Raw genomic sequence first — 23,439 nt, 5'->3', positions numbered from 1 at the left:
ACTCGAGACCTCCACATGGCGTCTAAATCATATGTTGTACATATATACATCTAGGGAACTAAATGTTGACACACTTCCTGTCAGGGTCTGATGATATAATTAGAGAAGATTGATATATCACTCGATTGAGGTACTTGAGCAAGTATCATTAGAGTACTCTACTCTACGTCGAGTAGAGTCGTCGCAGTGGAACGCAGATTTCTGATAGATGTACTGTGCAAAAAAAAGAAAAAAGACAGGACAACGTGACAGAGACAAAAAGACGTCTGTAGAATCGATCCTTCAGTAGTCAAAGTCAGTATGGTATGGCAGATAACTAGGTAATAATATGGTGATGACAAGAATGTGTTGCGGAAAACGATCTTGATAAGGGTTTCTTGCAATGGGATTGGCCAGATAAGAACAGAGATTAGCGATATAAGCCCGTCACAACTGGTAACAAGCTGGTATTTTTGGGCAGGAACAGTCTGGTTACCGTGGCAGGTCAGGGGGAAATACGGTATCAGCAATACGATGGGCGTTTCTCTGGGCGGGACTTGGCGTCGCGCCAAGCGGCGATCCTGATTGGCCCGTGGCAACTTCATATCTACAGCCAGTCCGATGGCAAGATACCAGCCTGTCTCTGCTGCTATCATCTCGCGTCTGTCAGCGAAAATAGAAATCGAATCTCGCCATTATCTTTCATCTGCGTCTAGCACGTTCACCAAGCCGTGGTGGCGGATGTGGCATCGGGATGGCTACGCTGATTGCCCACAGCATACGTACGCTATCTCGGAGCTGTCTCGATCGGATCTGAAAGATTCTCTTCTACTAGCTGTTCTCAGTACGAACATTGAGTCCCTGAGAGATGGAAAAAGGGAGCTGTAACGGTCGTGGTATGAGATCTGAGACCAATGATTGATCAAAGCGCCTTTTTGACTCCATGGCAACTCTGTAGGTTCTCCAGAGCCGAGTGATAGATACTCCACCGGGGGACGCTCCTGGTCGTACTCGATGGAACCGTCCGCTGAGAACGCTACTGGCGCCTGAATCCATGGGTAGATCTCTATCTGCTGTGCGGCGTTCTGCCGGGGCTCCGGAGAACGGCCCCCAGTATCTATTAGTATTTATCGTCCGCGATGTCCTGCGTATATCTACTTGCTAGGATCCTCCCATAGGGCTTACTTTGATATTCCCTCCCTTCGTTAGTCACCCGCCGTATCCTGGCCTCACCAGTGTCTTTCTCTGCCGCCTACCTCTCCTGGTGTTGGTGCTTCCTCTCTCTGACGGACCCGGGCTCTTCAAGGTCGACGATCCCTTCTGATCCATCAGGGGTATTCAATATTATCCGCTACTCGACTTAAACAAAATCCGGACTCGAGGTCCATCAGCACAGAATGTCGGGCACACCCGACCTGTCGAACCTGAACTACACCGTTCTCATTCCATACACCGGCTCGCAGACGGGCAATGGCGGTGATTCTCTTACAGAAGACCTGAATGTCTACTACAATGTCCGTCTTCCCTGAACTGGATCCCACCTTTTTTTTATAGAGATGGCATAATTAACTGACCACCCTCACAGGCGGGTGACATTTCCTGGGTCATCGTGTCCAGCGCTCTGGTGCTGCTCATGATTCCGGGTGTTGGGTATGTCGAAAGAGTACTTACTCCTGACCGTGAGGATGAGTGCTGACCAAACCTAGCTTTTTCTACTCTGGCCTCGCCCGTCGCAAGTCCGCCCTGTCCCTGATCTGGCTCTCCATCATGTCAGTTGGCGTCATCAGCTTTCAATGGTTCTTCTGGGGTTATTCTTTGGCATTTTCCCACACGGCGGGCCCCTATATCGGTGACCTGAGAAACTTTGGTTTCAAGGGCGTCCTCGCAGTGCCTTCCGTGGGAAGCACCAAGGTTCCAGACCTTCTTTTCGCCATATTCCAGGGCATGTTCGCTGCTATTACGTGAGTCACACTGCCTGATAACGGCTGTGGAAATTTGCTGACTGTTCATCTAGTGTGGCTCTTGCCGCCGGTGCTGCTGCGGAGCGTGGCCGTATGTTGCCTTGCGTTATCTTCATGTTCGTCTGGTCGACCATCGTCTATGATCCAATTGCTTGCTGGACCTGGAACTCCTCCGGCTGGGTGTACAAGCTGGGTGGATTGGACTTTGCCGGTGGTACTCCCGTCCATATTGCTTCCGGTTCTGCAGCCCTTGCCTACTCTCTCATGCTGGGCAAGCGTCGCGGGCACGGAACCCACGAGCTCAACTACCGCCCGCACAATGTCAGTCACGTCGTTATCGGAACCGTTTTCCTCTGGGTCGGCTGGTTTGGTTTCAATGCTGGTTCCGCTCTGAGCGCTAACCTCCGCGCCGTCATGGCGGCCGTCGTCACCAACCTGGCTGCCTCCGTGGGTGGTGTCACCTGGTGTCTGCTGGATTACCGCCTGGAGAAGAAGTGGTCGACTGTCGGATTCTGCTCTGGCGTCATTGCTGGTCTGGTGGCAATCACTCCCGGCTCTGGTTTCGTCCCTCCATGGGCTGCCGTTATCTTCGGAATTGTTGGCGCTGCTGCTTGCAATTACGCTACGAAGTTGAAGTACCTTCTCAAGGTGGACGATGCCTTGGATATCTTTGCTGTCCACGGCGTCGGCGGTATCGTGGGAAACATGATGACCGGCCTCTTTGCTGCGTGAGTGCCCTATATCCTTTGAACTTCCCTTGGGACAGCGTATGGCTAACATCTGTTAAAGCGACTACATCGCCCATCTTGATGGCGTCACCGTCATCCCCGGTGGCTGGCTTAACCACCACTACATTCAGCTCGGATATCAGCTGGCCGATTCCGTCTCTGGATTCGCCTATTCCTTTGTGCTGAGCTGCGTGATCCTGCTCATCCTGAACTTCATTCCTGGTCTGAGCCTCCGGGCTTCTGAGGAAGACGAGATCATGGGCATCGACGATGCTGAGATCGGCGAATTTGCTGTATGTTCCTTCCCCCGTTGAGGACTCCTCATCTACAATTTCTGGACTAGATTAGCTAATTTTCTTCTTTGTGCAGTACGACTACGTCGAGATCACTCGCGATGTTATCTGTGGTGTTGAGGGCAGTGACCACATGTCCAAGCACTCCAGTACCGACATTGTCCAGGACACCAAGGTTTGAAGCGCGACGCTGGTCGAATTGTTCATGGAATGAGACAGATGAAGTCACAATTTTAACGACTATAATCGAGGATAGGTGGTCCGCAGGCGTTCCGGTTGAGACACGAAATGCAGCATCACTTGTTTTCGCTGGTTGTGTGATCTGGAAGTCTTTGTTCTTTTCGACTCCTGCCTCATTCCGAGAATTGCTGATTTACGTGTGCTCGTGCCACTGTCTTGTTTGTCCCTCTGTTATTGTCAAGTAGAACCAGATACCCTTAATTTCTTTAATTGTATATATTACCTATATTATCACACTCTTGACTGCCAACTGAGATACCGGTAATCATAATAATGTAAACAGAGTTTCTTTCTTTTGTACGAAGATCGCGATAGCTTAGTCAAGGGACAGGAAGTTTGGCAATCAAATCCGAATTAGTTATGATTTATTTCTTTACCTACGGGAGTTCTCGACGCTCCAATAAGGTATCACGAGATGCTCTAAGGAAAGGACAGAATCTCTAGTTCTTTGTGTGTTCATCTCATATTATTACCCGTGACTAGTTCTCTTACATCATGTAACTACAGTACAACACGATCTATACTTTCCTCAAGTTAACCAACACTCTCATTTTTTTTAAAAAAAAGAAACGCCACAGTAACAACCCACTTCCCAACGACACAAAGCATAATCGGAAACATCCAATTCACCACTCTTTGCGCAAATGCTCGCACAAAACAACCCGCCCGTAAACAAAACCACAAACATCACGCGACGATTCCTCGATCGATTCTTTCCTCGTCATAAAACCTCGAATCCACCGCAGCATTCTATGTACGCCGCCGTGTCGGCGCACAAAGCAAACGCCAGGTGATCTGTCAATCATCCGTTTGTGGCAGATTCTTTGAATCCTAATTATAGGATAGATCTAACCTACTAGATTACTTGATTACTAGATCCTTTGTATAGCTATAGAGAATGAATATGGGTTCAATTCCCCACTAGACCTAGAGTCAAGCAAGCAAGCAATTCAGATTCTGCTTCCGTGCTGTTTAGGATTCGACACGATTCAAAGCGTTCAAGTCAGACCATGCTTATGCTTACCGTGCTATCTAACTAGAATTCGACAATTTCTTACTTATCTAGTTAGTAGTTTAAGGATGAAGAGGTCACGCTTCTGCCAATTCACATCGTTTCTACCCCAGTATTGAATTGAATTCAGCTGGAGACAGTAAGAGTATATTCAAAAGAAAAATTTAACTAACCATAAGCTGTATGGTGATCATTTTGGTATTCCTGGCTATTTCTCCACGAACGAGTGGTAGTGTACGTAGTATATCTGCTTCGAGCTTGCGTGCGGAGAAAATACATACAATGATAATACCACAAACTATCCAGAAACAGCATAAGAATAAGAGAAACATCTTAATACACTGCGTATTATTTATTATACATGCTCTTCGCACATCCAAAATAACAATCGACCTATACTCTCGTCACCCGGGGAGTCTCGGGGATCAGAAGTACTACTGTAAAAGCGCTTTTCCAAACTTATATTATTATCACCCAACCCCACAAAAGATCCGGAACCAATTAACCATTCGGGCTCAAATCCACATCCACTACTTTAAACCATGCAGTATCAATAATTACTGCCCAGTACCTGCACATCGAAGTGTGAAAATTGCAGCTTTGGCGACGTTTCAAGTCCGTCGCTCGGGGATCTTGACCTCTCGACCGAATCGGGAAACTTAACCTTAAGTTAAAAAAGTAAAAAAAAAAAAAAGAAAAGAAAAAAGAAAAACTTGGTAGATGAACCCCGGACGCATCGCCGAGCTTAGTTAAGAGCCCACTGACTTCGGCGATCTTGCGCCACTTACATACTTACTGTAGCAAGGGGGTTCGAGTGTCCGGACTCCGGACAATAATGGGGGGTGGTTGCTCGATATACCATAGTTCTAACTACAACTTGTAACAAGTGATTATGTTATTATAGCGATGCGTCTAGTCTACTCTAGAAGACTATGTATCTAATATAATACTAATCAATTATTGCTGCTGGATATCCTAGCGGACATGTTTATTAGTGGGATGAATATGCTTTGGATAAGCAGTTTTGTTACTGTCGCATCGATATACGCTGGTGGCATTGGTTTGTCGGTTGTTATGCAAAGATGTAAAGACGTAGTGTACTTTGATTCTCTCGTGTTAAATGAGGTATATACATTAGGAACTTTGTAAATTAGATGTACTGTTTTAGATATTATTTTTCCAGACAGACTTTCGCCAGCTTGCAGGGGTATAATGCCGGCGAACTCTATGTGTAAATGCAAACGCAAAATAGTCGCGCCATGACCATGAACCAACTGAAATCTCCAGCATAAGAAGGAAATTATCAATGCTTTGCGATCATCTCGGAGTATAAGCCCACGAGCTGTTTCCTGATCGCCTGAGCGAGCGGCCACACCTCACCCAGCATATTCAATCCACCGAGTGCGAGATCGATTCTCGCTTTCAGAGTGTCTAGTCTAGTGCCCCCAGCTTGTGTCAGAGCGGCTGCTAGATGGACGGTGACAGTTATTGCAAGACCGCAGGTCATGAAAGGACTCTGTCGTTTGATAGGACTTGGAAGGGCTGCCAGGCTTGCTAGCATGTCGGCTGCCCTGAGAGCCTTCACCGAGTGGAGATCGAGGTTTGGCAGTGTGCTATTGCTATCCTCTATTGTGCGTTGTCGGACGCAAGAGCTGGGGTTTCGGAAGGGTACGAATCGCATGTTTGAACGGGGATAGTGAAGACAAATTAACGACCTGGAGACGGATACACTGTTAGTATCATGATCACGCCGCGCCAGTATCTGTTTCTTTGGGTTCGGATCCGGCGCTGGGTAAGCTGTGCCGGTACTCACAGGTAATTGATCATCTGTGCTTGAAGAGCCATCTCATCGAGAGTGCCGTTACTTCTGTAAATTTCCCGCTGCGCCGCTGGTTGATGCATGGCCAATGAAGCAAGACGAGCATCGATTGCCTCCGCTTGGATTTCATCACTGCTGTCCATATGGTGGCCCAAAGATAGTATGGTACCTAGGATTTGTGTAGTCTGTATGCGATACGAGAATGAGGAGAAATTATTGCTTGGATCGTCGTGTAGCCAGTAATTTTGGAATTCTTCAAGAGTTCTTCCCCGCGGGATCAACTTCGAGTTATCAGCATGGGAACAATATGAAAAGACTCAACAGAAAGGGAAACACTCACACCGGCTCTATTGTAGATCTCATCACTGCACGGAAGTCTTATGTCTGCATATTGACTATGCAGAGCAAACGTGGTTTGTTGTCTAAATGCGGCAAACAACCCACTCACAACATACAGCTCCCAGTACGTCCGGTGCCAACTCTCCTCGAGAATAGCGTTTCCGCCAGAGTTGTCGCGCACGAACGACTCCCTGTTCATCTGAATATCGAGAGCCATCTTTATAGCTGTATCAAGTGTCTGAAGCGCTTTGTCTTCGTATCCAGAGGCGTGGTCCACAATGGAGATAAGAAGCAAGCCCTGAACCTTGAAACCCGTCCGTGAAATATCGTTAGATAATTCCGAATAGGCCTTTCTCTGGTATATATCTCTGAATGATAAATTCGGATGATAATGAGAGCCGATATACCGCATAACCGATAGTAAGTAGGATGGCAAGTACTGACACAGGGGGCTATTAACAGCCTTCCAGGGGATAGCGAACGGATGAGAGCCGTGAAAATTCTGGTAGTAGAGCTGGATCATAGGGTCAAATGCCACTTCTCGAAACGATGGAGATGTCGATTTATCCCCAAGCGACGGTACGAGTTCACTGGGAGGAATATCCACAGCATTCGGGAGATCGAGTGTTGAGCTTGCTTCCACTGCTTGCTCTAGACTCTGCTGTGTCTGCGGTTCGCTAAAAGTCAGTCTTGAGAGTGAGTCGATGTGGACTGTAATCTTGAAGTCAGCATACCTGGCCCATTTGCATAGGAAGGCTCCCAAACAGAAACTCGGAGGACAGATCATCCATTCCCAGCCCGGAAAACATCGCAGGATCATAGCTCGGATCCAGAATAGCATCCGTGTCTGATGATCCCTCCAGAGGAAGAGAGGCTTGCGAAGGCACATTGGATGATGCATTGTCTGCTTTGTTTGGTCTCAATCCTCTCCGGGACTGGATGTAATAACAGTTCGTGTTCGTAGTTTGGCAACGACTACAGGTAGGCGCGACCCCGTCACATTTCAAATGGCGAGACCGACATGGAACACAGGCGGATGATACAGGATTATCCTGCTTTTGGCTTGACAGGTCGTGTGGTGTTTGCATGGCTACTATGTAGCCTGATTCGGACGAATGTTGACCTCGATATTGACGGCGGGAGAGGATTGGTATAGTTATGCTCCGGGCGACCATTTAAGCTCATTCATATAAATTTTTTTCTGACCAAAAAAGCATCCACATTGTTCAGCGGTGGTTTTTCGAACGGAGGCGTCTGTCATGGCGTCTATAATCCAATCTGCAAAGACATTATGGGCGTGGCGCCACGGCTTTGGAAGGTGGTGAAAATATGCATGGACTCGATGAAGGAGGTCCCCGTCGGCGACCACCCGGACAGGCGACCAAACATTAGAGTACTTTCCTGTGGATCTCTCCAACAGACTCTCTCCTCTCTTGATACCTTTAGCCTAAGGGTCCGGAATAAAAACTGCGTTTGACTGCCAAAGAACCTTTTCTCCACACTCCCGGGCCCGCCATTTCGGCCACCAGCACTCGCCTCGAGGACTTGACCCTGTTCTGGATTAGACAGACACGTTGAAGCTCTAGTGATGTCTAACTGTCTCGTTCGACTATATGCCCGCCAATTTAGCTATTGGTCCCTGCGACGTTGAGTTGAATCCACCTAGATCTGTGCCTTAGCTGACTGGTCCGCTAGATCTAATAGGGCGATTGCGCGATCGATATCAAAAAGTATATCTCTACTCTCTATATCAGGTTTATAAACATACAACTCCCTCAGAGATCTGATTGCTCCGCTATCCTGCTTCTCTTCGCATGTTGTCAGTTAATGAGTCCATGCAGGCTAGCGACACCGAGTCACATAAGCGGTGTCTCTGGCAGAGACAATCACTGGACGCCGTCCAGTCCAACGGACAACCCGGTGCTTTCCAGATTGGGATAGAAAAACCCCTGAAGACGACGTGGCTCATAGTACTGAAAAGAAACGTCGCACCTTGTTTCAAGAAGGATTCTCGCATCCCAGAGCGTATCCCCGGGGAGAAGGAGGAGCCCGAAGGACCCCGAAAAGCCCGAGGGCAATTCGGCCGAGCAGAACCAGCGGCCGGCGCATTCAGAGCTCTAGGTATACTTGGAAAATTATTGTTCAACTGAGCAGCAAGCCAACTGACGTCGAGGGATTCATTTCAGGCGTGAAATATGCAGTCTGAAGTCTATAATTGGCCAAGCCGTCATGATCGACGTATGAGCCGCAGTCGTTTTCCCCAGAACAACAATACTCTAGCCCTTCGAATCGTCCGGGGGTCTTCTAGGGTTCTCACACATCCCCAGTAGCCCCTTCATGGTCTCATGCAGCTCATCGTTCCCCCTTCTCACTATTACTCCTATAGTTATCGTCGTTATCATTAGATTGCCGCCCCCTGTCATAGCTATAGTTAACTGTTAGTTGGTGCTGCTTAGTAGATGCTTACGTCAACTCCAGGGAACCTGTCTGGCCTATTCTCAACTATTCTCTCGGGCTTCGGGGTCCATTACAGTAGAATTGCCGCCGGAACCGTTCGAGTAGACCCCGCTTTGAGTCAGGGCAACCTGTCTTAAATCAATTAAATCATGCGACTGAAATTCATCCAAACCTTTATTTCTCTATTGACTACAATTTGAAGTCATACATCTAGCTAGCTCCTGCCTCTTGGGTTCGAAATCAAGCCGTGACTTGCAACACGCAAAGTTCATATCATAGATCAGAAATATCACATCGAGCCTCCGCATCGACAACCTCAAATCTACCAAAATGTGTTTGAAGGCCACTTGCGACAACTGCCGTATGTAGACCCCTATTGACCCCTGTCTAACAACTATTGCAAGGTGCTCTATTTCCAAGGCTGTTCAGACTGACATGGCAATAGACAAAGCTACTTGGTGGGGTTGTGGAAAGCACATTCCGAACGTCATGGACCAGATTCCTGAGAATGAACGCTGCACTTGCACTCCGCAAGTAGAGGTAGAGGGCAAGAAGTACCCTCCCAAGGGCCCCAAGGCTGATTAGCTATCTGCGGTGTCGTGTTTGGTGATGTGATGAGGAGTTGACTGTGTTAAGGCGTCCGGGGGAAAAGCATAGAAGGTTCAGATGAATGAGATGATGTGACGACGTGACTTCAATATAATCGTGTTGAAAAACCAATAAGCTTTGTACCAATCTATTTCCGTTCCTACGTAGTTGACAGGATAAGCTTCTTAGGTAACTAATGCGTATATCCCTAGTTGCCCGGTCGTCTTGAGAGAGCGCAAGACTGAGCTGAACTCGACAACAGACCAGGACTGACCATTTTCGAGAAGGGCAATCGCTCTTCGATCATTTAAAAGAGTTCTAGTTCAAGTGATAACCACTGATATGTCCCACTAGAGTATATCGTGAATAAAAAGCAAGACTTGTTTTGCCATCTGTCCTCTGAGCTCGGAGTATGCATGTGACGTGTCAAACACAAACCTATTCAGCTGTAACTGAGCTGACGCCCGGAATAACTGTATTTTGTAGTGTTCCAGCAATGGAATTAGACGCGCAATTTGGTAAATTGACGATGGCCTCCAACGCTACGGACGCCGTGAAGCAGCGTTACCTTCCTTACTTCTCGGGGCTCCCCAGAATTCGGCTCCCAACAGAGCAGCAAAAGGCAAAAAAAAAAAAAAAGAAAAATAGAGAGGCGATATCGACTCTGATCGGAGACGTCGGTGACCATGAAGGATTTAGGTCCGTTCGGCGACTTTCTGCTTTATGCTCCGACAGTCCGCACGTCGGCGAGCTTGAAGAACCACATCTTCCCCAATCAGTTAGGGATGTCCGTTTTGGGACAGAACATGTCTTATGAACTATAGGGACTCATTCCAAGTATACAGCATATCGCAATTGAATGCTCGGGGTCGTCGGAGTAATGGAAATGTATACTCTCTGGTACCCTAATCTAGGAATAGCCCTAAAGTCACCGCGAGGAACAGTTGAAGAAGCCCGATAACATGGAGATGCTTTTAGAGAGAGCAGTATTTCTTATATTAGATGTACCTGCTTATGCATTGGTTCTCCTTTTGTTTTATTCCAAGAAGATATTCGCACCTACGAGACATCGTATGTACATGCGTATATTCTGTTTTAAACTTCCGTTTTCATTCTTGATAAAGAATTCCATGACCGCTTTATAGTTGAAGACTACAGCCTACAGTGACCTATATATCATGGTTCCGATCCCCAGAAGATCAGTGTCCACAGACACGGCACGAGAGGAGCAGACACAGAGAAATGACAACATGGCAGAGGACCTTGAGCTGGGTAACTTGAAATCTGCACACCTTGCAAACGACCTTGTCCTCAACTACGCATGGAAAGACATAGAAGTCAAGGTCAAGGACCACGCCAGTGGAAGGCCCCTCTCTATTTTGACCGACGCAAATGGAATCATCCATGGTGGAGAAATGGTTGCCCTCATGGGACCCAGTGGCTCTGGAAAAACCACTCTTCTAAATTCCATTGCACATCGAAAAGCAGCAGCAGGCGCTGTCACAACCGGATTGAGGCTGGCAAATGGGCAGCCAATTGGTGTCAATGAGATCCGTGAGCTCTCGAGCTACGTCGAGCAGGACGATGCCTTGATAGGGAGCTTGACCGTTCATGAGACAATGCATTTCGCTGCAAGGCTTGCATTACCAAGGTAAGCAGCGCCATACATCCTTCCATTACCCTATTTGTCTTTCATCTTGCTGAATGATGCTACAATAGCTCTGTATCAAAGAAAGAGCGAATCCAACGTGTAGACGACCTGATCTCCAGCTTTGGAATGCAATCTCAAGCTCAGACAATCGTGGGAACACCCATCAAGAAGGGGCTGAGTGGTGGTCAAAAGAAGAGGCTCGAGGTCGCCAGTCGGTTGGTTACGAACCCGAAAATCCTCTTCCTTGATGAGCCCACCAGCGGCTTGGACTCAACTCTCAGTTTCGAGGTGATGAACTATATCAAGCAAGTTGGAAGGAAGAATAATGTAAGTTTGCCTGCATTCTATGTCTTTAAGCTTGGATACTGAACATATTCGGACCCAGCTCATAGTCATCGCTTCAATCCATCAACCATCGACCAAGACGTTTGAGCTGTTCGATAAATTATGTCTTCTGTCGAGAGGCAAGACTTGTTACTTCGGACCCGTCAACACAGCTGGCGAATACTTCGAGCGAATCGGCTACCGAATGCCTCAGAAAGTCAACCCCGCCGAGTTCTATCTGGATTTGATAAATATGGACATCGCGAAAGAGGGTGACGATGCCGAAAACCGTGTAAAACATATCGCGAGTTCATGGGCTTCATCTGTTGAAGCGACCAGGCTCAAGGAGGAGATCGATATGGTCATTAACATGTCAGGCGATCCTGAAAAGGGCATTCCCAATGTCTCCGAGGTCAGAGCAGCAAAGGCTGCACCATGGATGATCCCCTGGGTACTGCTTCATCGATCATGGATTAAAGCATATCGTGACATTGTCGCCTATGGAACTCGCGTGATCATGTACCTTGGCTTGGCGATCCTGATGGGAACAGTATTCCTACGTTTCAGCACGACTCAGTCCCATATCCAGCCATTTGTGAATTCAATATTCTTCAGCTCGGCCTTCATGTCTTTTATGGCAGTGGCATATGTGCCGGCTTTCTTGGAAGATCGAGCCACTTTTGCCAAGGAGAGGGCTAATGGGCTAGTTGGACCGCTGGCATTCACAATTTCCAACTTCCTCATCGGTCTGCCATTCCTGTTCCTGATCACGCTGCTTTTCGCCGTGGTACAGTATTGGCTGACCAATATGCGTCCAAACGCTGATTCGTTCTGGATGTTCGTTCTATGGCTCTTCCTGGATCTGGTCGCCGCTGAATCCCTTGTCGTTCTGGTCTCATCCCTATTCCCGATTTTCGTGGTAGCTCTTGCCGTCACTGCATTCGCCAATGGTTTATGGATGTGCGTCGACGGTTTCCTCGTTCCAATGGGGACCTTGAATCCTTTCTGGAAATACGTCTTTCATTACATTGACTATCAGGCCTACGTCTTTCAGGGCATGATGGTGAATGAATTCAAGCACCGCACCTATGAGTGTGATCTCATCGGAGATGGCAAATATCAATGCATGTATCCAAGTGACTTGAATTCCGTTGGAAAGATCAGTGGTCTTGCGGTGTTGCAGCAATTTGGAATTAACCCCAATATTGAAGGAACCTGGGTGGGTATCATGATCGGAATCATTGCCGTTTATCGACTGCTGGGATATCTAGTACTTTTCATCAAGAAGACCTGAGCGCAAATTGTGTGTTGTTGAACGGGCAGGTCATATATCGGAAACTCGCGTGTTCGAACAATCCTTATCTTTACTTTCCTACTTCTTTTCTGATCTTTCCAAGTCGTTTTGTTCCATTCTCAACGCAGGACTTTTTGATCTGTCTACACTCCCTGATTTTTAATACATTACATATTACATAGATGAATAGATATTAATCGACAGGATTCAAGGTGCGATGTCTTCTTGCTCTAGTTCATAGATGTATTCGGAGGTTGAGTTCGAATCTGCACCGATTTCTTCAGCTCAGATCTCAAGCAGCTCCGTTAGAATAACCCCAATCCCATGGACTTAATCAAGAAAAGAGTAACTCTTGCACTCATCGAATTAATCCATTGCTATGGCTAGCTCGGCGTCCCTTTGATGGGGGATGACAGACGAATGGCAAGGCTAAGCACAAGCACGAGAGGCGTTAATTACGAGAAACGCCGACATCTAACTTTTAACTTTAACTATTGGGCCAGATCCACGCAGGCCTCCGAATATCTCACGGATCGATAGAACATCAAGCTTGGAGATCCCGGGGTCGGGGATTTCACAAACAACCTCGCCGACCAACAAGTAAATATCAGTCCGGATAATCAAGAAGACCTGAACGTGTTGCGAAAGAATTGTTCATCATCATATAGTCCCAATATTCGTCAAGTTAACAAAAGCTCGTATATCTGTGATTAGAAAGTTAGATATTCAGAATATACAACATCCAAACGCCCACTCTTCCCTGATACCTATACGTCGCGAATATACAACCCATGGTACATTCTATCTTCGAGAGAAAACCTCGACTTGGCAATATATTGTCGCTTGCCCTTCAACAAAAGCAGCTGTCATCATCGACCCTGTCCTGGATTTCAATCAGGGGAAGCTGAATGTTAGCCCCGAATCAGCCTAAAGGCTTCTCGCGACGGTCACATCGAATGGCTACTAAGTTGTTAGATTGCTAGAAACCCACGTCCATAATGATCACTTGACTGCTTCATCCTATTTACAGAAGTCCAACATGGCATCCGAACAGCCGCGACCAGCGATCTGAGAATTGGTACCAGTGAACATGAGTTTGTACGATAGAGATCAGAAAGAGATGCAGGCCTTAGCGAAACAGAATTGTTACACCTAGCATTGCAGATCAATGCTCGTGGAGCACGGTTGACGAAGAAACCAGGAATTTTTTTTAAGCTGTTGGTTGATGTTCCTGCGGATTTGATGTGTGATTGTCCAATGATATCGAACCTGGGGGTGTTGTTAACAATCAGTTGTAAATATTGCAGCAGAAGGGTAGAGCTGAATAACTGAATCGAACAATCAACATCAAACATGGTAGAGTATGTGCATCATTGCGAAAAGTGCCAGGAGAGCATTTGTGGCTGAAGTAGAAATACAAAAAGAGGAAATGCGTCATCCGCAGGGAAGCTCCCCAGTCCAAGCTAGTTAACGTCGGGCGAAGCTCCCAGAAACATCATCAGATCCCTTGAGCTTAAGCCGACCCCGCAAAGAAAGGACGAAAACGCCGCAGTCCGCGCATAACAAATACGATACCGCCTTTTCGAGTATTCTAGCTTCCTTATTTCTAGAAAATAGGATCGCAGCCATATTTCGGATCTCCATATTCTGCATGTCGTTACGGAACCCCGACGAGCGCGCGCCGGTGCCAGCGCCAGACCAGGCGCCTACAGCCGACTTCCCTCGAGACCCTGAAGAGTTCGACAGCGATCCGCGCATCTCCTTCTCGAAACTAGATAATAAGTTTATTCTGGAAACGGAGGATGGTCAGGAATTCGAGTATGATACGGCGTTGAAGCGTTGGGTGCAGACGGTAAGTTCCCGGAGGATCTTTTTGCGCCGTTGCGCTTCTCCATGGTCAATCGATCACATTAACCCGTTTTATGTCTACTGCTTGGTCAATCAATGTGTCTGTCACTGCCTGCGTATAGAGTTGTTACGATATGAGGAGTCATAGGCTGATGCGCGATATGCGCGAATGTTACAGGTTGACGATGAACTTCTCGAACAACAACGACAAGCATACAAGGTCGAAGGGGTTGATGAAGAAGAAACAGTGTCGGCGCAGCAGCTGAGAAAGAAACGGAAACAGCAAGCTACAGGAGATGAGGTATATACGGTCGGATTCAAGATATCGTTAGGAGGAATGCTGACGGATATGTCGAAGCAGGAAAATAATCAAAAACAAAAGAAGCCCCGTGTCAATACAGCAGTCTACGTAACTTCTCTCCCTCTCGATGCTACACTGGACGAGATCAAGGATGTCTTCTGCAAGTGTGGTGTCATCGCCGAAGAGATCGACAGCGGTCGACCCCGGATTAAGATGTACACGGATGAGAATGGGAAATTCAAGGGAGATGCGCTGGTCGTCTACTTCAGACCCGAATCTGTTAATCTTGCGGTTCAGATGCTGGATGAGACGGACTTCCGGTTAGGCATGACGGGACCGCAGGGTCCGATGAAGGTGCAGCCAGCAGATTTTTCATTCAAGAGTCAGCAGGAGGCTCCTACTAAGACGAGCATGCGAGACAAGAAAAAGATCCTGAGAAAGACCCAGAAACTTAACAGGTATAGTGGTTCCGTTTTCTCACCAACCGTTGCATCTCACTAGTCGATATGCGAAACCGTTACTGACTTCATCCTTATAGTAAACTAGCAGACTGGGATGATGACGATGTAGCTGCCCTCCCAGACACTACTTCTAGATGGGACAGGATCGTCGTGCTTAAGCATATGTTCACTCTGAAGGAGATCGAGGTGCGAAGACCGTATCCTTTGTCCTGGGTGTCGACTTTGAGGCTAACAGTTTTCTGCAGGAGGATCCCGCGGCTATTCTGGACATCAAAGAAGATATTCGTGATGAATGTTCCAAGTTGGGGGAAGTAACCAACGTCGTGTTATACGACAAAGAACCTGACGGTATCGTTACTGTGCGGTATTCGGACCCTGAGCCCGCCAGGCAATGTGTCAGGGTGAGTACACTTTTGTTAAAGCCCTACTGTTTCATGATGGTGATTTGTGAACTGTGACTGATTAGCAATGCAGATGATGGATGGACGGTTCTTCTCCGGAACTCGTGTAGAAGCATATATCGCAGATGGAAGCGAGAGATTCAAGAAGACCAATGAGAAGCGGGCAGCGCTCGAGGATATGGCAGAGAATGGTCTGGATGCTGACCAGGATGAGTATAGACGGCTGGACGAGTTCGGCTCGTGGCTCGAGAGCCAAAGGGAAAGCGAGCGGATTGTGGAAAGCACCGCCAAGTGACAGTACTGGGGCATCGACGACTTGTCACGGGAGATATTTTTGTATTTTTAGGACAAAGCTGACGGGCATTTTATATCGAGGATCTCGGGTGACCATCCTCTCGGGGTAATTATGTTTGGGGTGGGTTAGTTAGAGCGGCTAAGTACCTACTGAACACAGCGCCCACGAAGACCACTGGTTGATGACAAATCATAACAAATAAATACTTGACCAATTGTCGAGTATGTGCCATCAATGGGATGTCCTCAAAATGAGTAATTCTGTGGCCATGAATATAGTTATTTCTCTGTCTCCAATGTAAGAGTTCCTCTATCCAGGTCGTTCCTGCATGGACAACGCGGGCTGGTCCCGTGACGTGGCACGAACCGGCGCGATACCGGATTGAGCGCGCCCCCTGCCCGGCCTCTTGTTGTCCTGTTGACTCCTGAACTAACCTTCTTAGCCGCACAACAAGGCGTCTCCTCACCGCCGACTTCTTCCCAACTTCATCCTCCATCGCTGTCCTTTCTCCCAGAACTCCTCTTGTCCTGGGTTTCAATCCTCTCCTCATCCTCCCGTCCATTCCAACTCTCTTCTTTACCGGACCTGTCACCTTTCTGCCACCATGCGTGAAATCGTACGTTTGTTGACTCCAATCCCCCCCAGACGCGTCGGGACCGTTCTGAGACCTTTTCTCGGACCCCTGAAACGCAACCCCGCCATCACTGTCCGCATTCCATGATAACTGACATGTTTCTCTTCACGTTCAACAGGTTCACCTCCAAACCGGCCAGTGTGTAAGTTTCAGCATCGATATCGAATTCCGAATATGAGGTTTTAGGGACATGGATGACTAAAGGGTACCAATCAAACAGGGTAACCAAATTGGTGCTGCTTTCTGGTATGTTGGAAATCAATAGGAGAAATGAAAGAAAGAGCCCGGGTGTCTGTTTGAGACGTGGAAGGCTCAGGTTATGAAGATTGAGGGTGCTAATTATGCTATAGGCAGACCATCTCTGGCGAGCACGGCCTTGACGGTTCTGGTGTGTGAGTACACGATATCTGGAGACGCTTGGACATCGAATCGACGGGTGACTGACGATGGATTAGCTACAATGGCACCTCCGACCTCCAGCTCGAGCGCATGAACGTCTACTTCAACGAGGTAGTTGTTGGCCCTATGATACCGATAAGGACGCTCCATATGCTCACCAATACTTTAGGCTGCTGGCAAGAAGTATGTTCCTCGTGCCGTCCTCGTCGACCTTGAGCCTGGTACCATGGACGCTGTCCGTGCCGGTCCTTTCGGCCAGCTCTTCCGCCCTGACAACTTCGTCTTCGGTCAGTCCGGTGCTGGTAACAACTGGGCTAAGGGTCACTACACTGAGGGTGCCGAATTGGTCGACCAGGTTGTCGACGTTGTCCGTCGCGAGGCTGAGGCCTGTGACTGCCTCCAGGGTTTCCAGATCACCCACTCCCTTGGTGGTGGTACCGGTGCCGGTATGGGTACCCTCCTGATCTCCAAGATCCGTGAGGAGTTCCCCGACCGTATGATGGCTACCTTCTCGGTTGTCCCCTCTCCTAAGGTCTCCGACACCGTCGTTGAGCCTTACAACGCTACCCTCTCCGTTCACCAGCTGGTCGAGCACTCCGACGAGACCTTCTGTATCGATAACGAGGCTCTGTACGACATCTGCATGCGCACCCTCAAGCTCTCCAACCCCTCCTACGGTGACCTGAACCACCTCGTTTCCGCCGTTATGTCCGGTGTCACCACCTGCCTGCGTTTCCCCGGTCAGCTCAACTCTGACCTCCGCAAGCTGGCTGTCAACATGGTTCCTTTCCCTCGTCTCCACTTCTTTATGGTCGGCTTTGCCCCGTTGACCAGCCGTGGCGCTCACTCCTTCCGTGCGGTCTCCGTGCCCGAGTTGACCCAGCAGATGTTCGACCCCAAGAACATGATGGCTGCTTCTGACTTCCGTAACGGCCGCTACCTCACCTGCTCCGCCATGTTGTAAGTGCAGCATACCTTTGAAGTACTCGATGTTCTTTAGCTAATCACCTTTTCTTTTAGCCGTGGTAAGGTCTCCATGAAGGAGGTCGAGGACCAGATGCGCAACGTGCAGAACAAGAACCACAGCTACTTCGTCGAGTGGATTCCCAACAACATCCAGACTGCTCTTTGCTCCATTCCTCCCCGCGGCCTCAAGATGTCCGCCACCTTCATTGGTAACTCCACCTCCATCCAGGAGCTGTTCAAGCGTGTCGGTGACCAGTTCACTGCTATGTTCCGTCGCAAGGCTTTCTTGCATTGGTACACTGGTGAGGGTATGGACGAGATGGAGTTCACTGAGGCTGAGAGCAACATGAACGATCTGGTCTCTGAGTACCAGCAGTACCAGGACGCCTCTGTCTCTGAGGGCGAGGAGGAGTAGTAAGTTTGATTGCATCCACTAGTACGTGGAATTCTGGCTAACAATCTTTGTAGCAACGACGAGGAGCCCCTCGAGGGTGAGGAGTAAACGCTGTTCTTACGGTGACATAATTCGAGATCTGCTCTCAGTAATACCCCATTGCCTTCCCCCACGTTCTCTAGGATTTTTTGGTTCTGATTCCGAGCCGAAAGTCCCCAAAAAACAATACCTTAGCCGAACAGCGAGCGTTCTTTTCTTGTCGAAACTTCAAGAGGGATTATTGTGGTTCAGGGAATGTCGGAATTGAATAGCACATACCTACTGCAATAAACAGCTTCTCCCCTCATACGTCCCCATGTAATAGCCTTTATTCAATAAACCGCAGTTTTGCGAACCAAGCGTGGATCTCAGGATACATTATTGTCCAGGTTACTTGTCCAGACGTAGTTTGCACTGAGCAGACTTCAGTCTTCTATAACAGGCCTAATCTTAAGTTATTCCACACCCACATGGCTAATGCATAAACCACGCTTGCGTAGACTTTTCATTTACCATGTGTCGAGTCGTGCATTTATCATTCGTCATAGTGTCCGACGGACGCTTGAGCACAGTAAAGCCTAGGAGTGAAATAGACGGGGGTGTTGACATCCTGAGATTCAATCATGAATCTACTCAGCACTATACCAGTACTGAACTTAGTATTGGAAGGTATCAATTGGGATTAAAACCCCTTTTCCTTCTGATACCCGCGGACAGGATTGCATGGTTCAAGTTCTGATTGCTCGTGGTTATACTTCAACGCTGACGATAAGTTTGGTCTCTTGTCTCAATACAAGACTGATTTCAATGAAAGGGACACTTCCCCGTCCGTTCCTCGTGTAACCTCTTTCTCATCTCTTTCATTTGCTCATATCCTTTTCCTTCCTGGTATTTGGGACCGACTTCCGGAATGTAGTATCCTTTTGGATAGTATTTGTCACCCTCGTCTCCAGGAAGAGGATGACCTAGGACCCAGGTAAGCCATGCTGTGGGACCCCATCGATTCCAAAGCGTTGGTTTGACGTAGTAAGGGGCAGCATCCCATTCTGAGGTGAAGAAACGTCCATATTCGTTTTGTTGATCAGAGAACCTGACCGGGCGTAGGAAATACGGACGTGGGAGAGCTAGGTAGCGCAAAAAGAACTTGCGAATGGCTAGCATTGCCGAGAAGAGCGTGGCATATAATGCTGGAGGTGGTTCATACCTTGCAGAGGAGTGTATTAGTATTTCTCAAACTCTGGCCCGGATTAAGATCAACTAGGTAGTCCAACTCACATCATAGCTCTGCGCAAACGATCATCCATCATATAGGAGACGAACTTGTATCCAATATGTTCCATCCTCGTTGGAAGCATATATACCAGTATCGACGTCGTCTGGTCAGCCGTGCACTTGTTCTTTTGATCCGGCACCATTTTCTCCTTTTCATACGCTCTTCTCCAGACATCCATCTCTTCCAGCCAATGGAGACCGTCCCTGAATCCAGTCTTATATGACGGCAACGCTTCATAACTGATTTGCATGGCATCACCCAAGCTCTTCCAATACGTCCCAAGTGCACATTTCTCCAATTCACTCAACTTGCGCCACTCGTACGTATCGATAAAGCGGATGGGCTCGATGGCAAACAGACTCAGCGTATAGAGCATGTCATCCTCGAGGATCTTTCCCGTACTGCGATACCCGCTATGCAAGTAATTGATACGTGAAATAGCGCTCTGGGCACGGTCTGAGGTAGGTGCGTGTGCGATGAACTCGCCAATTAAGACAGTTGTGTCCACGTAACGCTTCAGAGCGGTGCGCGGGTTCGTGAACTGACTGGTTCCAACCAATAGGCTGGATATTGTAGGGATTCCGTATGTCTGGTGATGAAGCGTCAGTCGGGTAATACATATCATAGATAATAAAAAAGTCACGAGACATCAAACGAGGACGGGGAAAATTCTCTCGAACCCTGAACAGCGCAAATTGGAGAGCCTTGATGTACATGAACGGAAACTCTAGTTCCGAGATAACTTTCTGAATCTCCCAGGCTTCATTATCTGTCATCCGAGCCATCGACGCTCGGGTAGGATAGTGATATCTTCTGTGCAGTTTTCTCAATCTGCGAAATCGAAGCAAGGATACGATAGTCGGATAGATGACTAGACCGACTAATGTATAGCTGAGTAGCTGACGAGGCGACGCATCTTGGATTATCTGCACCGCTTCGCTCAGAAATCTTGGAGGCTGCCAGGCCTCGACTAGATATTTCGTTGTATTCTCCATTATTGGGATATGATAAGAGCGAAACTAGTATGCAGGATGAGTTAACTCAAGATCGCCATTTCCTCGGAATATCTAGGCGAGGCCCTATTTTCTTACTGTACTAACCGAACTACGCCCCGCTTTACAGCGGCTTCCCCGCATGATTATACGAGTGCATTCAATGGACTGTCGATCTCTGATCTATTGGAGATAATATGAAACGTTATGGTATTTAGTAGTCTTCTTTGAGGGATTAGAGGTGTGATTATTGCCCGGGTAATGATTCGGGTATGAGTGACTCTGGAATGCTGATTGGTTACGAAAGGGTTATACGTATCCCGTTACTATCTGTCATCGGATCTACAACGGAGAATTATTACGTTGTTCTACGAAAAATCATACTGCGAAATTTGTATATACGACTCTTCACTAGCGTGTCTGGTGGCCGAGTAAGAAGCCTGCGATTAACTATACGGATTGTCGGAAGCTACGAGATATAATGATCACGGCACTGAAACAGCAACCTTCTGGACGTAAAAAACTATTATATCATATATCACTATTATAAACAAATCTTACACATTACCTACCCACCACTCGAAGCTCCAGTGCCCTCAATGGTGGATAGACAAAGACAGTAAACCCGATTCCTAGCCAGATACCGAGGTCGGCCCCTCCAGCAATAGACTTGGCAATTGGACCAACGAAATACACTTGATCCTAGAAATCACATCATGTCAGCTCTATTACTTACTACCTTCAATGAAAATCATGCAGGGACGAATTGTCTACTTACCATACCAACAATAGCACCAGCCCAGCCAACAAGGAAGGATATACCGCTAGCGATCCCCAGAGGCAGCTTTCGCCAATCGTTCCAAATCGTCCAGTCATAGTCCTTGCCTCGCATGAAGATCAGGTCTTCCTCGAGCATGATCGTAATCCAGATGACGATCCAGTAACCCATTAAGGGCAGGAAGTTGTTAAAGACCTCAAACAGGTAGTTACGTCCACCAAGCGCACATGCCGTGTAGATGATCACGCAGCAGATGGTTAGAATGAAACGTGGGACCTTGGGTCCGTGACGACCAAGCATCTGGAATGCAAGGGACGCTGAATAGGTACCAGGGATATTGTTTGAAATCACTCCCAGAGCCACTATCACAGAACAGAAACCTCCGAAGCCATTCAAGTTATCGTATGCGGCTGCTAGAAGGTTTCCAGGAGTGTTATCGTATGCAGCGGACCAGGATGGGATGGTAGCGACTCCGGTTCCGAGGCCTACTCCTAGCATGAGAGTGATGAATAGCGCAAAGCCTAGTCCGACTGTGGTCATCATGAATGTCTTCCATCTAGCTGTGCTCGAAGGGTAATAGACATAATAGTCTGCACCGGATGGAGCCCAAGCAATTCCGGAAGCCATGCAGAGTGAAAAGAAGGAAAGCCGATGAGCAGAAACTGCTTCCGGAGAGCCAACCGAGGGTGTGTGGATGTCGAAGCGCGGTCCGGCGGAGCCCATCATGATACAGAGGACCATTAACTGAGGAAGCCATGCATATCTACATGTGTTGAGGTGAGTATGTATCACACAGGAAGCTCAAGGGAAGATGGATTGGAAACTTACCTCTCATAGGCCTGAAAGATTCGCATGCCAAATGCTGCTACTACCAGTGTGACAATAGCAACAACGATTATCCCAACGATAACCGTCATGCGTCCATTGGAGACTGCGGAGAGGATCTGGCCTCCAATAACACAGTCAATCATGCCATATCCCAGCATGATTACCAAGTTCAGCAAAGAGCATATCTTGCCGGGATAATATCCCATGAAATACCTGGCCACAATCTGTGAGGGGAGTATAAGTTCGATATCCCATTATGAAAAAAAAGCAACAGGGTTTATATCACGAAATATAAAAGAAAAAAGCGAAACAATCATTCAAAAAAAAGGGATTCTACCAGAGTCCGATTTCCACTCCTGGGTCCCCACATGGAAGTAAATCCAACTCCAGCTGCTCCCAGGAACCCTCCAAAGGTCGCACATAACGCTGCATCTGTGAAACCCAGTTCATAAACCAGAGGGCCCAATATACCCACAGTCGTGTTATTCGCCGTCAGGTTTGCGCTGAGCCATAGAAGCATCATCTGCATATATTCGCGTACTCCGCCCTTGTGGCGTTCCTCAGAAGGAACACGCTCGATACCACGAGCCTCCATGCCAGCTAAATCTTCGATGCGGTTGAACAATCCTCGCCATCTCGAAGCTGGGATGGTGCATGATGAGCCCAGCTCTTCAGAGTCATACTGTGTCGCAGGGCGAATAGGTACGTCCGACTTCTCCACTTTGGGATCCATCTTGAACTTGAGAGAAAAGTGCGCCCCCGAGGATAGTCGAGGAATCGTGAACCGAAACCATCAGCAGGGAAGATGAAAGAGGACTACTTTTAAATAAAATGGCCACCGAATTGTTCTAGTCTAGTTTGAGATCCCTATCTTGCGGCAGTCCTGACATCTGCAGGGCCGGGGTATCTATCAATCTGTCGAGCAATAGACCATTATCATTATTATCTGCATCCAATGAAGGAGCTTCAGCTCTAACGGTAAAGAGTAGATCTCCAAACTAGCCTCCATTACCTTCACCCCACTGTTGAATTAGTTAGCTCAAAGCAGTCTCCCCAGAAATATAACTGGTAAATACGAGGAATACCCAGACTACCGGATTGTTGGAAATGCTTGGTTTACTACTACTATGACAGCAATGAGGACA

General features: G+C 47.8%; 8 protein-coding genes across 8 annotated transcripts; 5 read left to right on the top strand and 3 right to left on the bottom strand.

Annotated features, from left to right (window-relative positions):
- The first annotated feature begins 1,153 nt into the window (after nt 1–1,153).
- Nucleotides 1,154–3,287, top strand: C8Q69DRAFT_263586 (putative ammonium transporter). The gene is made up of 6 exons (XM_028626722.1): nt 1,154–1,493; nt 1,565–1,629; nt 1,686–1,940; nt 1,994–2,668; nt 2,730–2,961; nt 3,038–3,287. The coding sequence occupies exons 1-6, from the start codon at nt 1,377–1,379 to the stop codon at nt 3,140–3,142; spliced, it is 1,449 nt and encodes a 482-aa protein (XP_028485344.1). The 5' UTR covers nt 1,154–1,376; the 3' UTR covers nt 3,143–3,287.
- A 1,865-nt stretch (nt 3,288–5,152) lies between these two features.
- C8Q69DRAFT_467028 (putative C6 transcription factor) lies at nt 5,153–7,501 on the bottom strand. Its single transcript, XM_028630601.1, has 4 exons — nt 7,106–7,501; nt 6,373–7,038; nt 6,027–6,313; nt 5,153–5,928 (listed from the first exon to the last, which is right to left on the bottom strand). The coding sequence occupies exons 1-4, from the start codon at nt 7,457–7,459 to the stop codon at nt 5,517–5,519; spliced, it is 1,719 nt and encodes a 572-aa protein (XP_028485343.1). The 5' UTR covers nt 7,460–7,501; the 3' UTR covers nt 5,153–5,516.
- A 1,414-nt stretch (nt 7,502–8,915) lies between these two features.
- C8Q69DRAFT_527824 (hypothetical protein) lies at nt 8,916–9,636 on the top strand. The gene is made up of 2 exons (XM_028633660.1): nt 8,916–9,189; nt 9,274–9,636. The coding sequence occupies exons 1-2, from the start codon at nt 9,159–9,161 to the stop codon at nt 9,411–9,413; spliced, it is 171 nt and encodes a 56-aa protein (XP_028485342.1). The 5' UTR covers nt 8,916–9,158; the 3' UTR covers nt 9,414–9,636.
- Nucleotides 9,637–10,650: 1,014 nt separating this feature from the next.
- C8Q69DRAFT_467022 (putative ATP-binding cassette transporter) lies at nt 10,651–12,888 on the top strand. Its single transcript, XM_028630600.1, has 3 exons — nt 10,651–11,067; nt 11,136–11,394; nt 11,453–12,888. Exons 1-3 carry the CDS (start codon nt 10,667–10,669, stop codon nt 12,683–12,685), a joined length of 1,893 nt encoding a protein of 630 aa, XP_028485341.1. The 5' UTR covers nt 10,651–10,666; the 3' UTR covers nt 12,686–12,888.
- Nucleotides 12,889–14,191: 1,303 nt separating this feature from the next.
- On the top strand, nt 14,192–16,432 carry C8Q69DRAFT_467019 (putative nuclear mRNA splicing factor-associated protein). The gene is made up of 6 exons (XM_028630599.1): nt 14,192–14,537; nt 14,712–14,834; nt 14,895–15,292; nt 15,373–15,481; nt 15,541–15,696; nt 15,770–16,432. The coding sequence occupies exons 1-6, from the start codon at nt 14,337–14,339 to the stop codon at nt 15,989–15,991; spliced, it is 1,209 nt and encodes a 402-aa protein (XP_028485340.1). The 5' UTR covers nt 14,192–14,336; the 3' UTR covers nt 15,992–16,432.
- A 163-nt stretch (nt 16,433–16,595) lies between these two features.
- Nucleotides 16,596–18,492, top strand: C8Q69DRAFT_486644 (Tubulin/FtsZ, GTPase domain-containing protein; the record flags this gene model as incomplete). The annotated part of the gene is made up of 8 exons (XM_028631923.1): nt 16,596–16,607; nt 16,744–16,767; nt 16,846–16,871; nt 16,976–17,017; nt 17,081–17,135; nt 17,194–17,984; nt 18,045–18,404; nt 18,459–18,492. 8 exons carry the CDS (start codon nt 16,596–16,598, stop codon nt 18,490–18,492), a joined length of 1,344 nt encoding a protein of 447 aa, XP_028485339.1.
- A 735-nt stretch (nt 18,493–19,227) lies between these two features.
- Nucleotides 19,228–20,832, bottom strand: C8Q69DRAFT_486643 (hypothetical protein; the record flags this gene model as incomplete). The annotated part of the gene is made up of 4 exons (XM_028631922.1): nt 19,228–19,627; nt 19,699–20,285; nt 20,377–20,612; nt 20,817–20,832. 4 exons carry the CDS (start codon nt 20,830–20,832, stop codon nt 19,228–19,230), a joined length of 1,239 nt encoding a protein of 412 aa, XP_028485338.1.
- Nucleotides 20,833–21,203: 371 nt separating this feature from the next.
- C8Q69DRAFT_467009 (putative purine-cytosine permease) lies at nt 21,204–23,313 on the bottom strand. The gene is made up of 4 exons (XM_028630598.1): nt 22,632–23,313; nt 22,295–22,518; nt 21,467–22,229; nt 21,204–21,390 (listed from the first exon to the last, which is right to left on the bottom strand). Exons 1-4 carry the CDS (start codon nt 23,025–23,027, stop codon nt 21,253–21,255), a joined length of 1,521 nt encoding a protein of 506 aa, XP_028485337.1. The 5' UTR covers nt 23,028–23,313; the 3' UTR covers nt 21,204–21,252.
- Between the last annotated feature and the right edge of the window lie 126 nt (nt 23,314–23,439).

The sequence above is a fragment of the Paecilomyces variotii genome (assembly GCF_004022145.1).
Source record: "Paecilomyces variotii strain CBS 101075 chromosome Unknown C8Q69scaffold_5, whole genome shotgun sequence".
Classification (NCBI taxonomy): Eukaryota; Fungi; Ascomycota; class Eurotiomycetes; order Eurotiales; family Thermoascaceae; genus Paecilomyces; species Paecilomyces variotii.
Note: the sequence above shows the minus strand (reverse complement) of the source record. Positions and strands in the feature narration are given on the sequence as shown.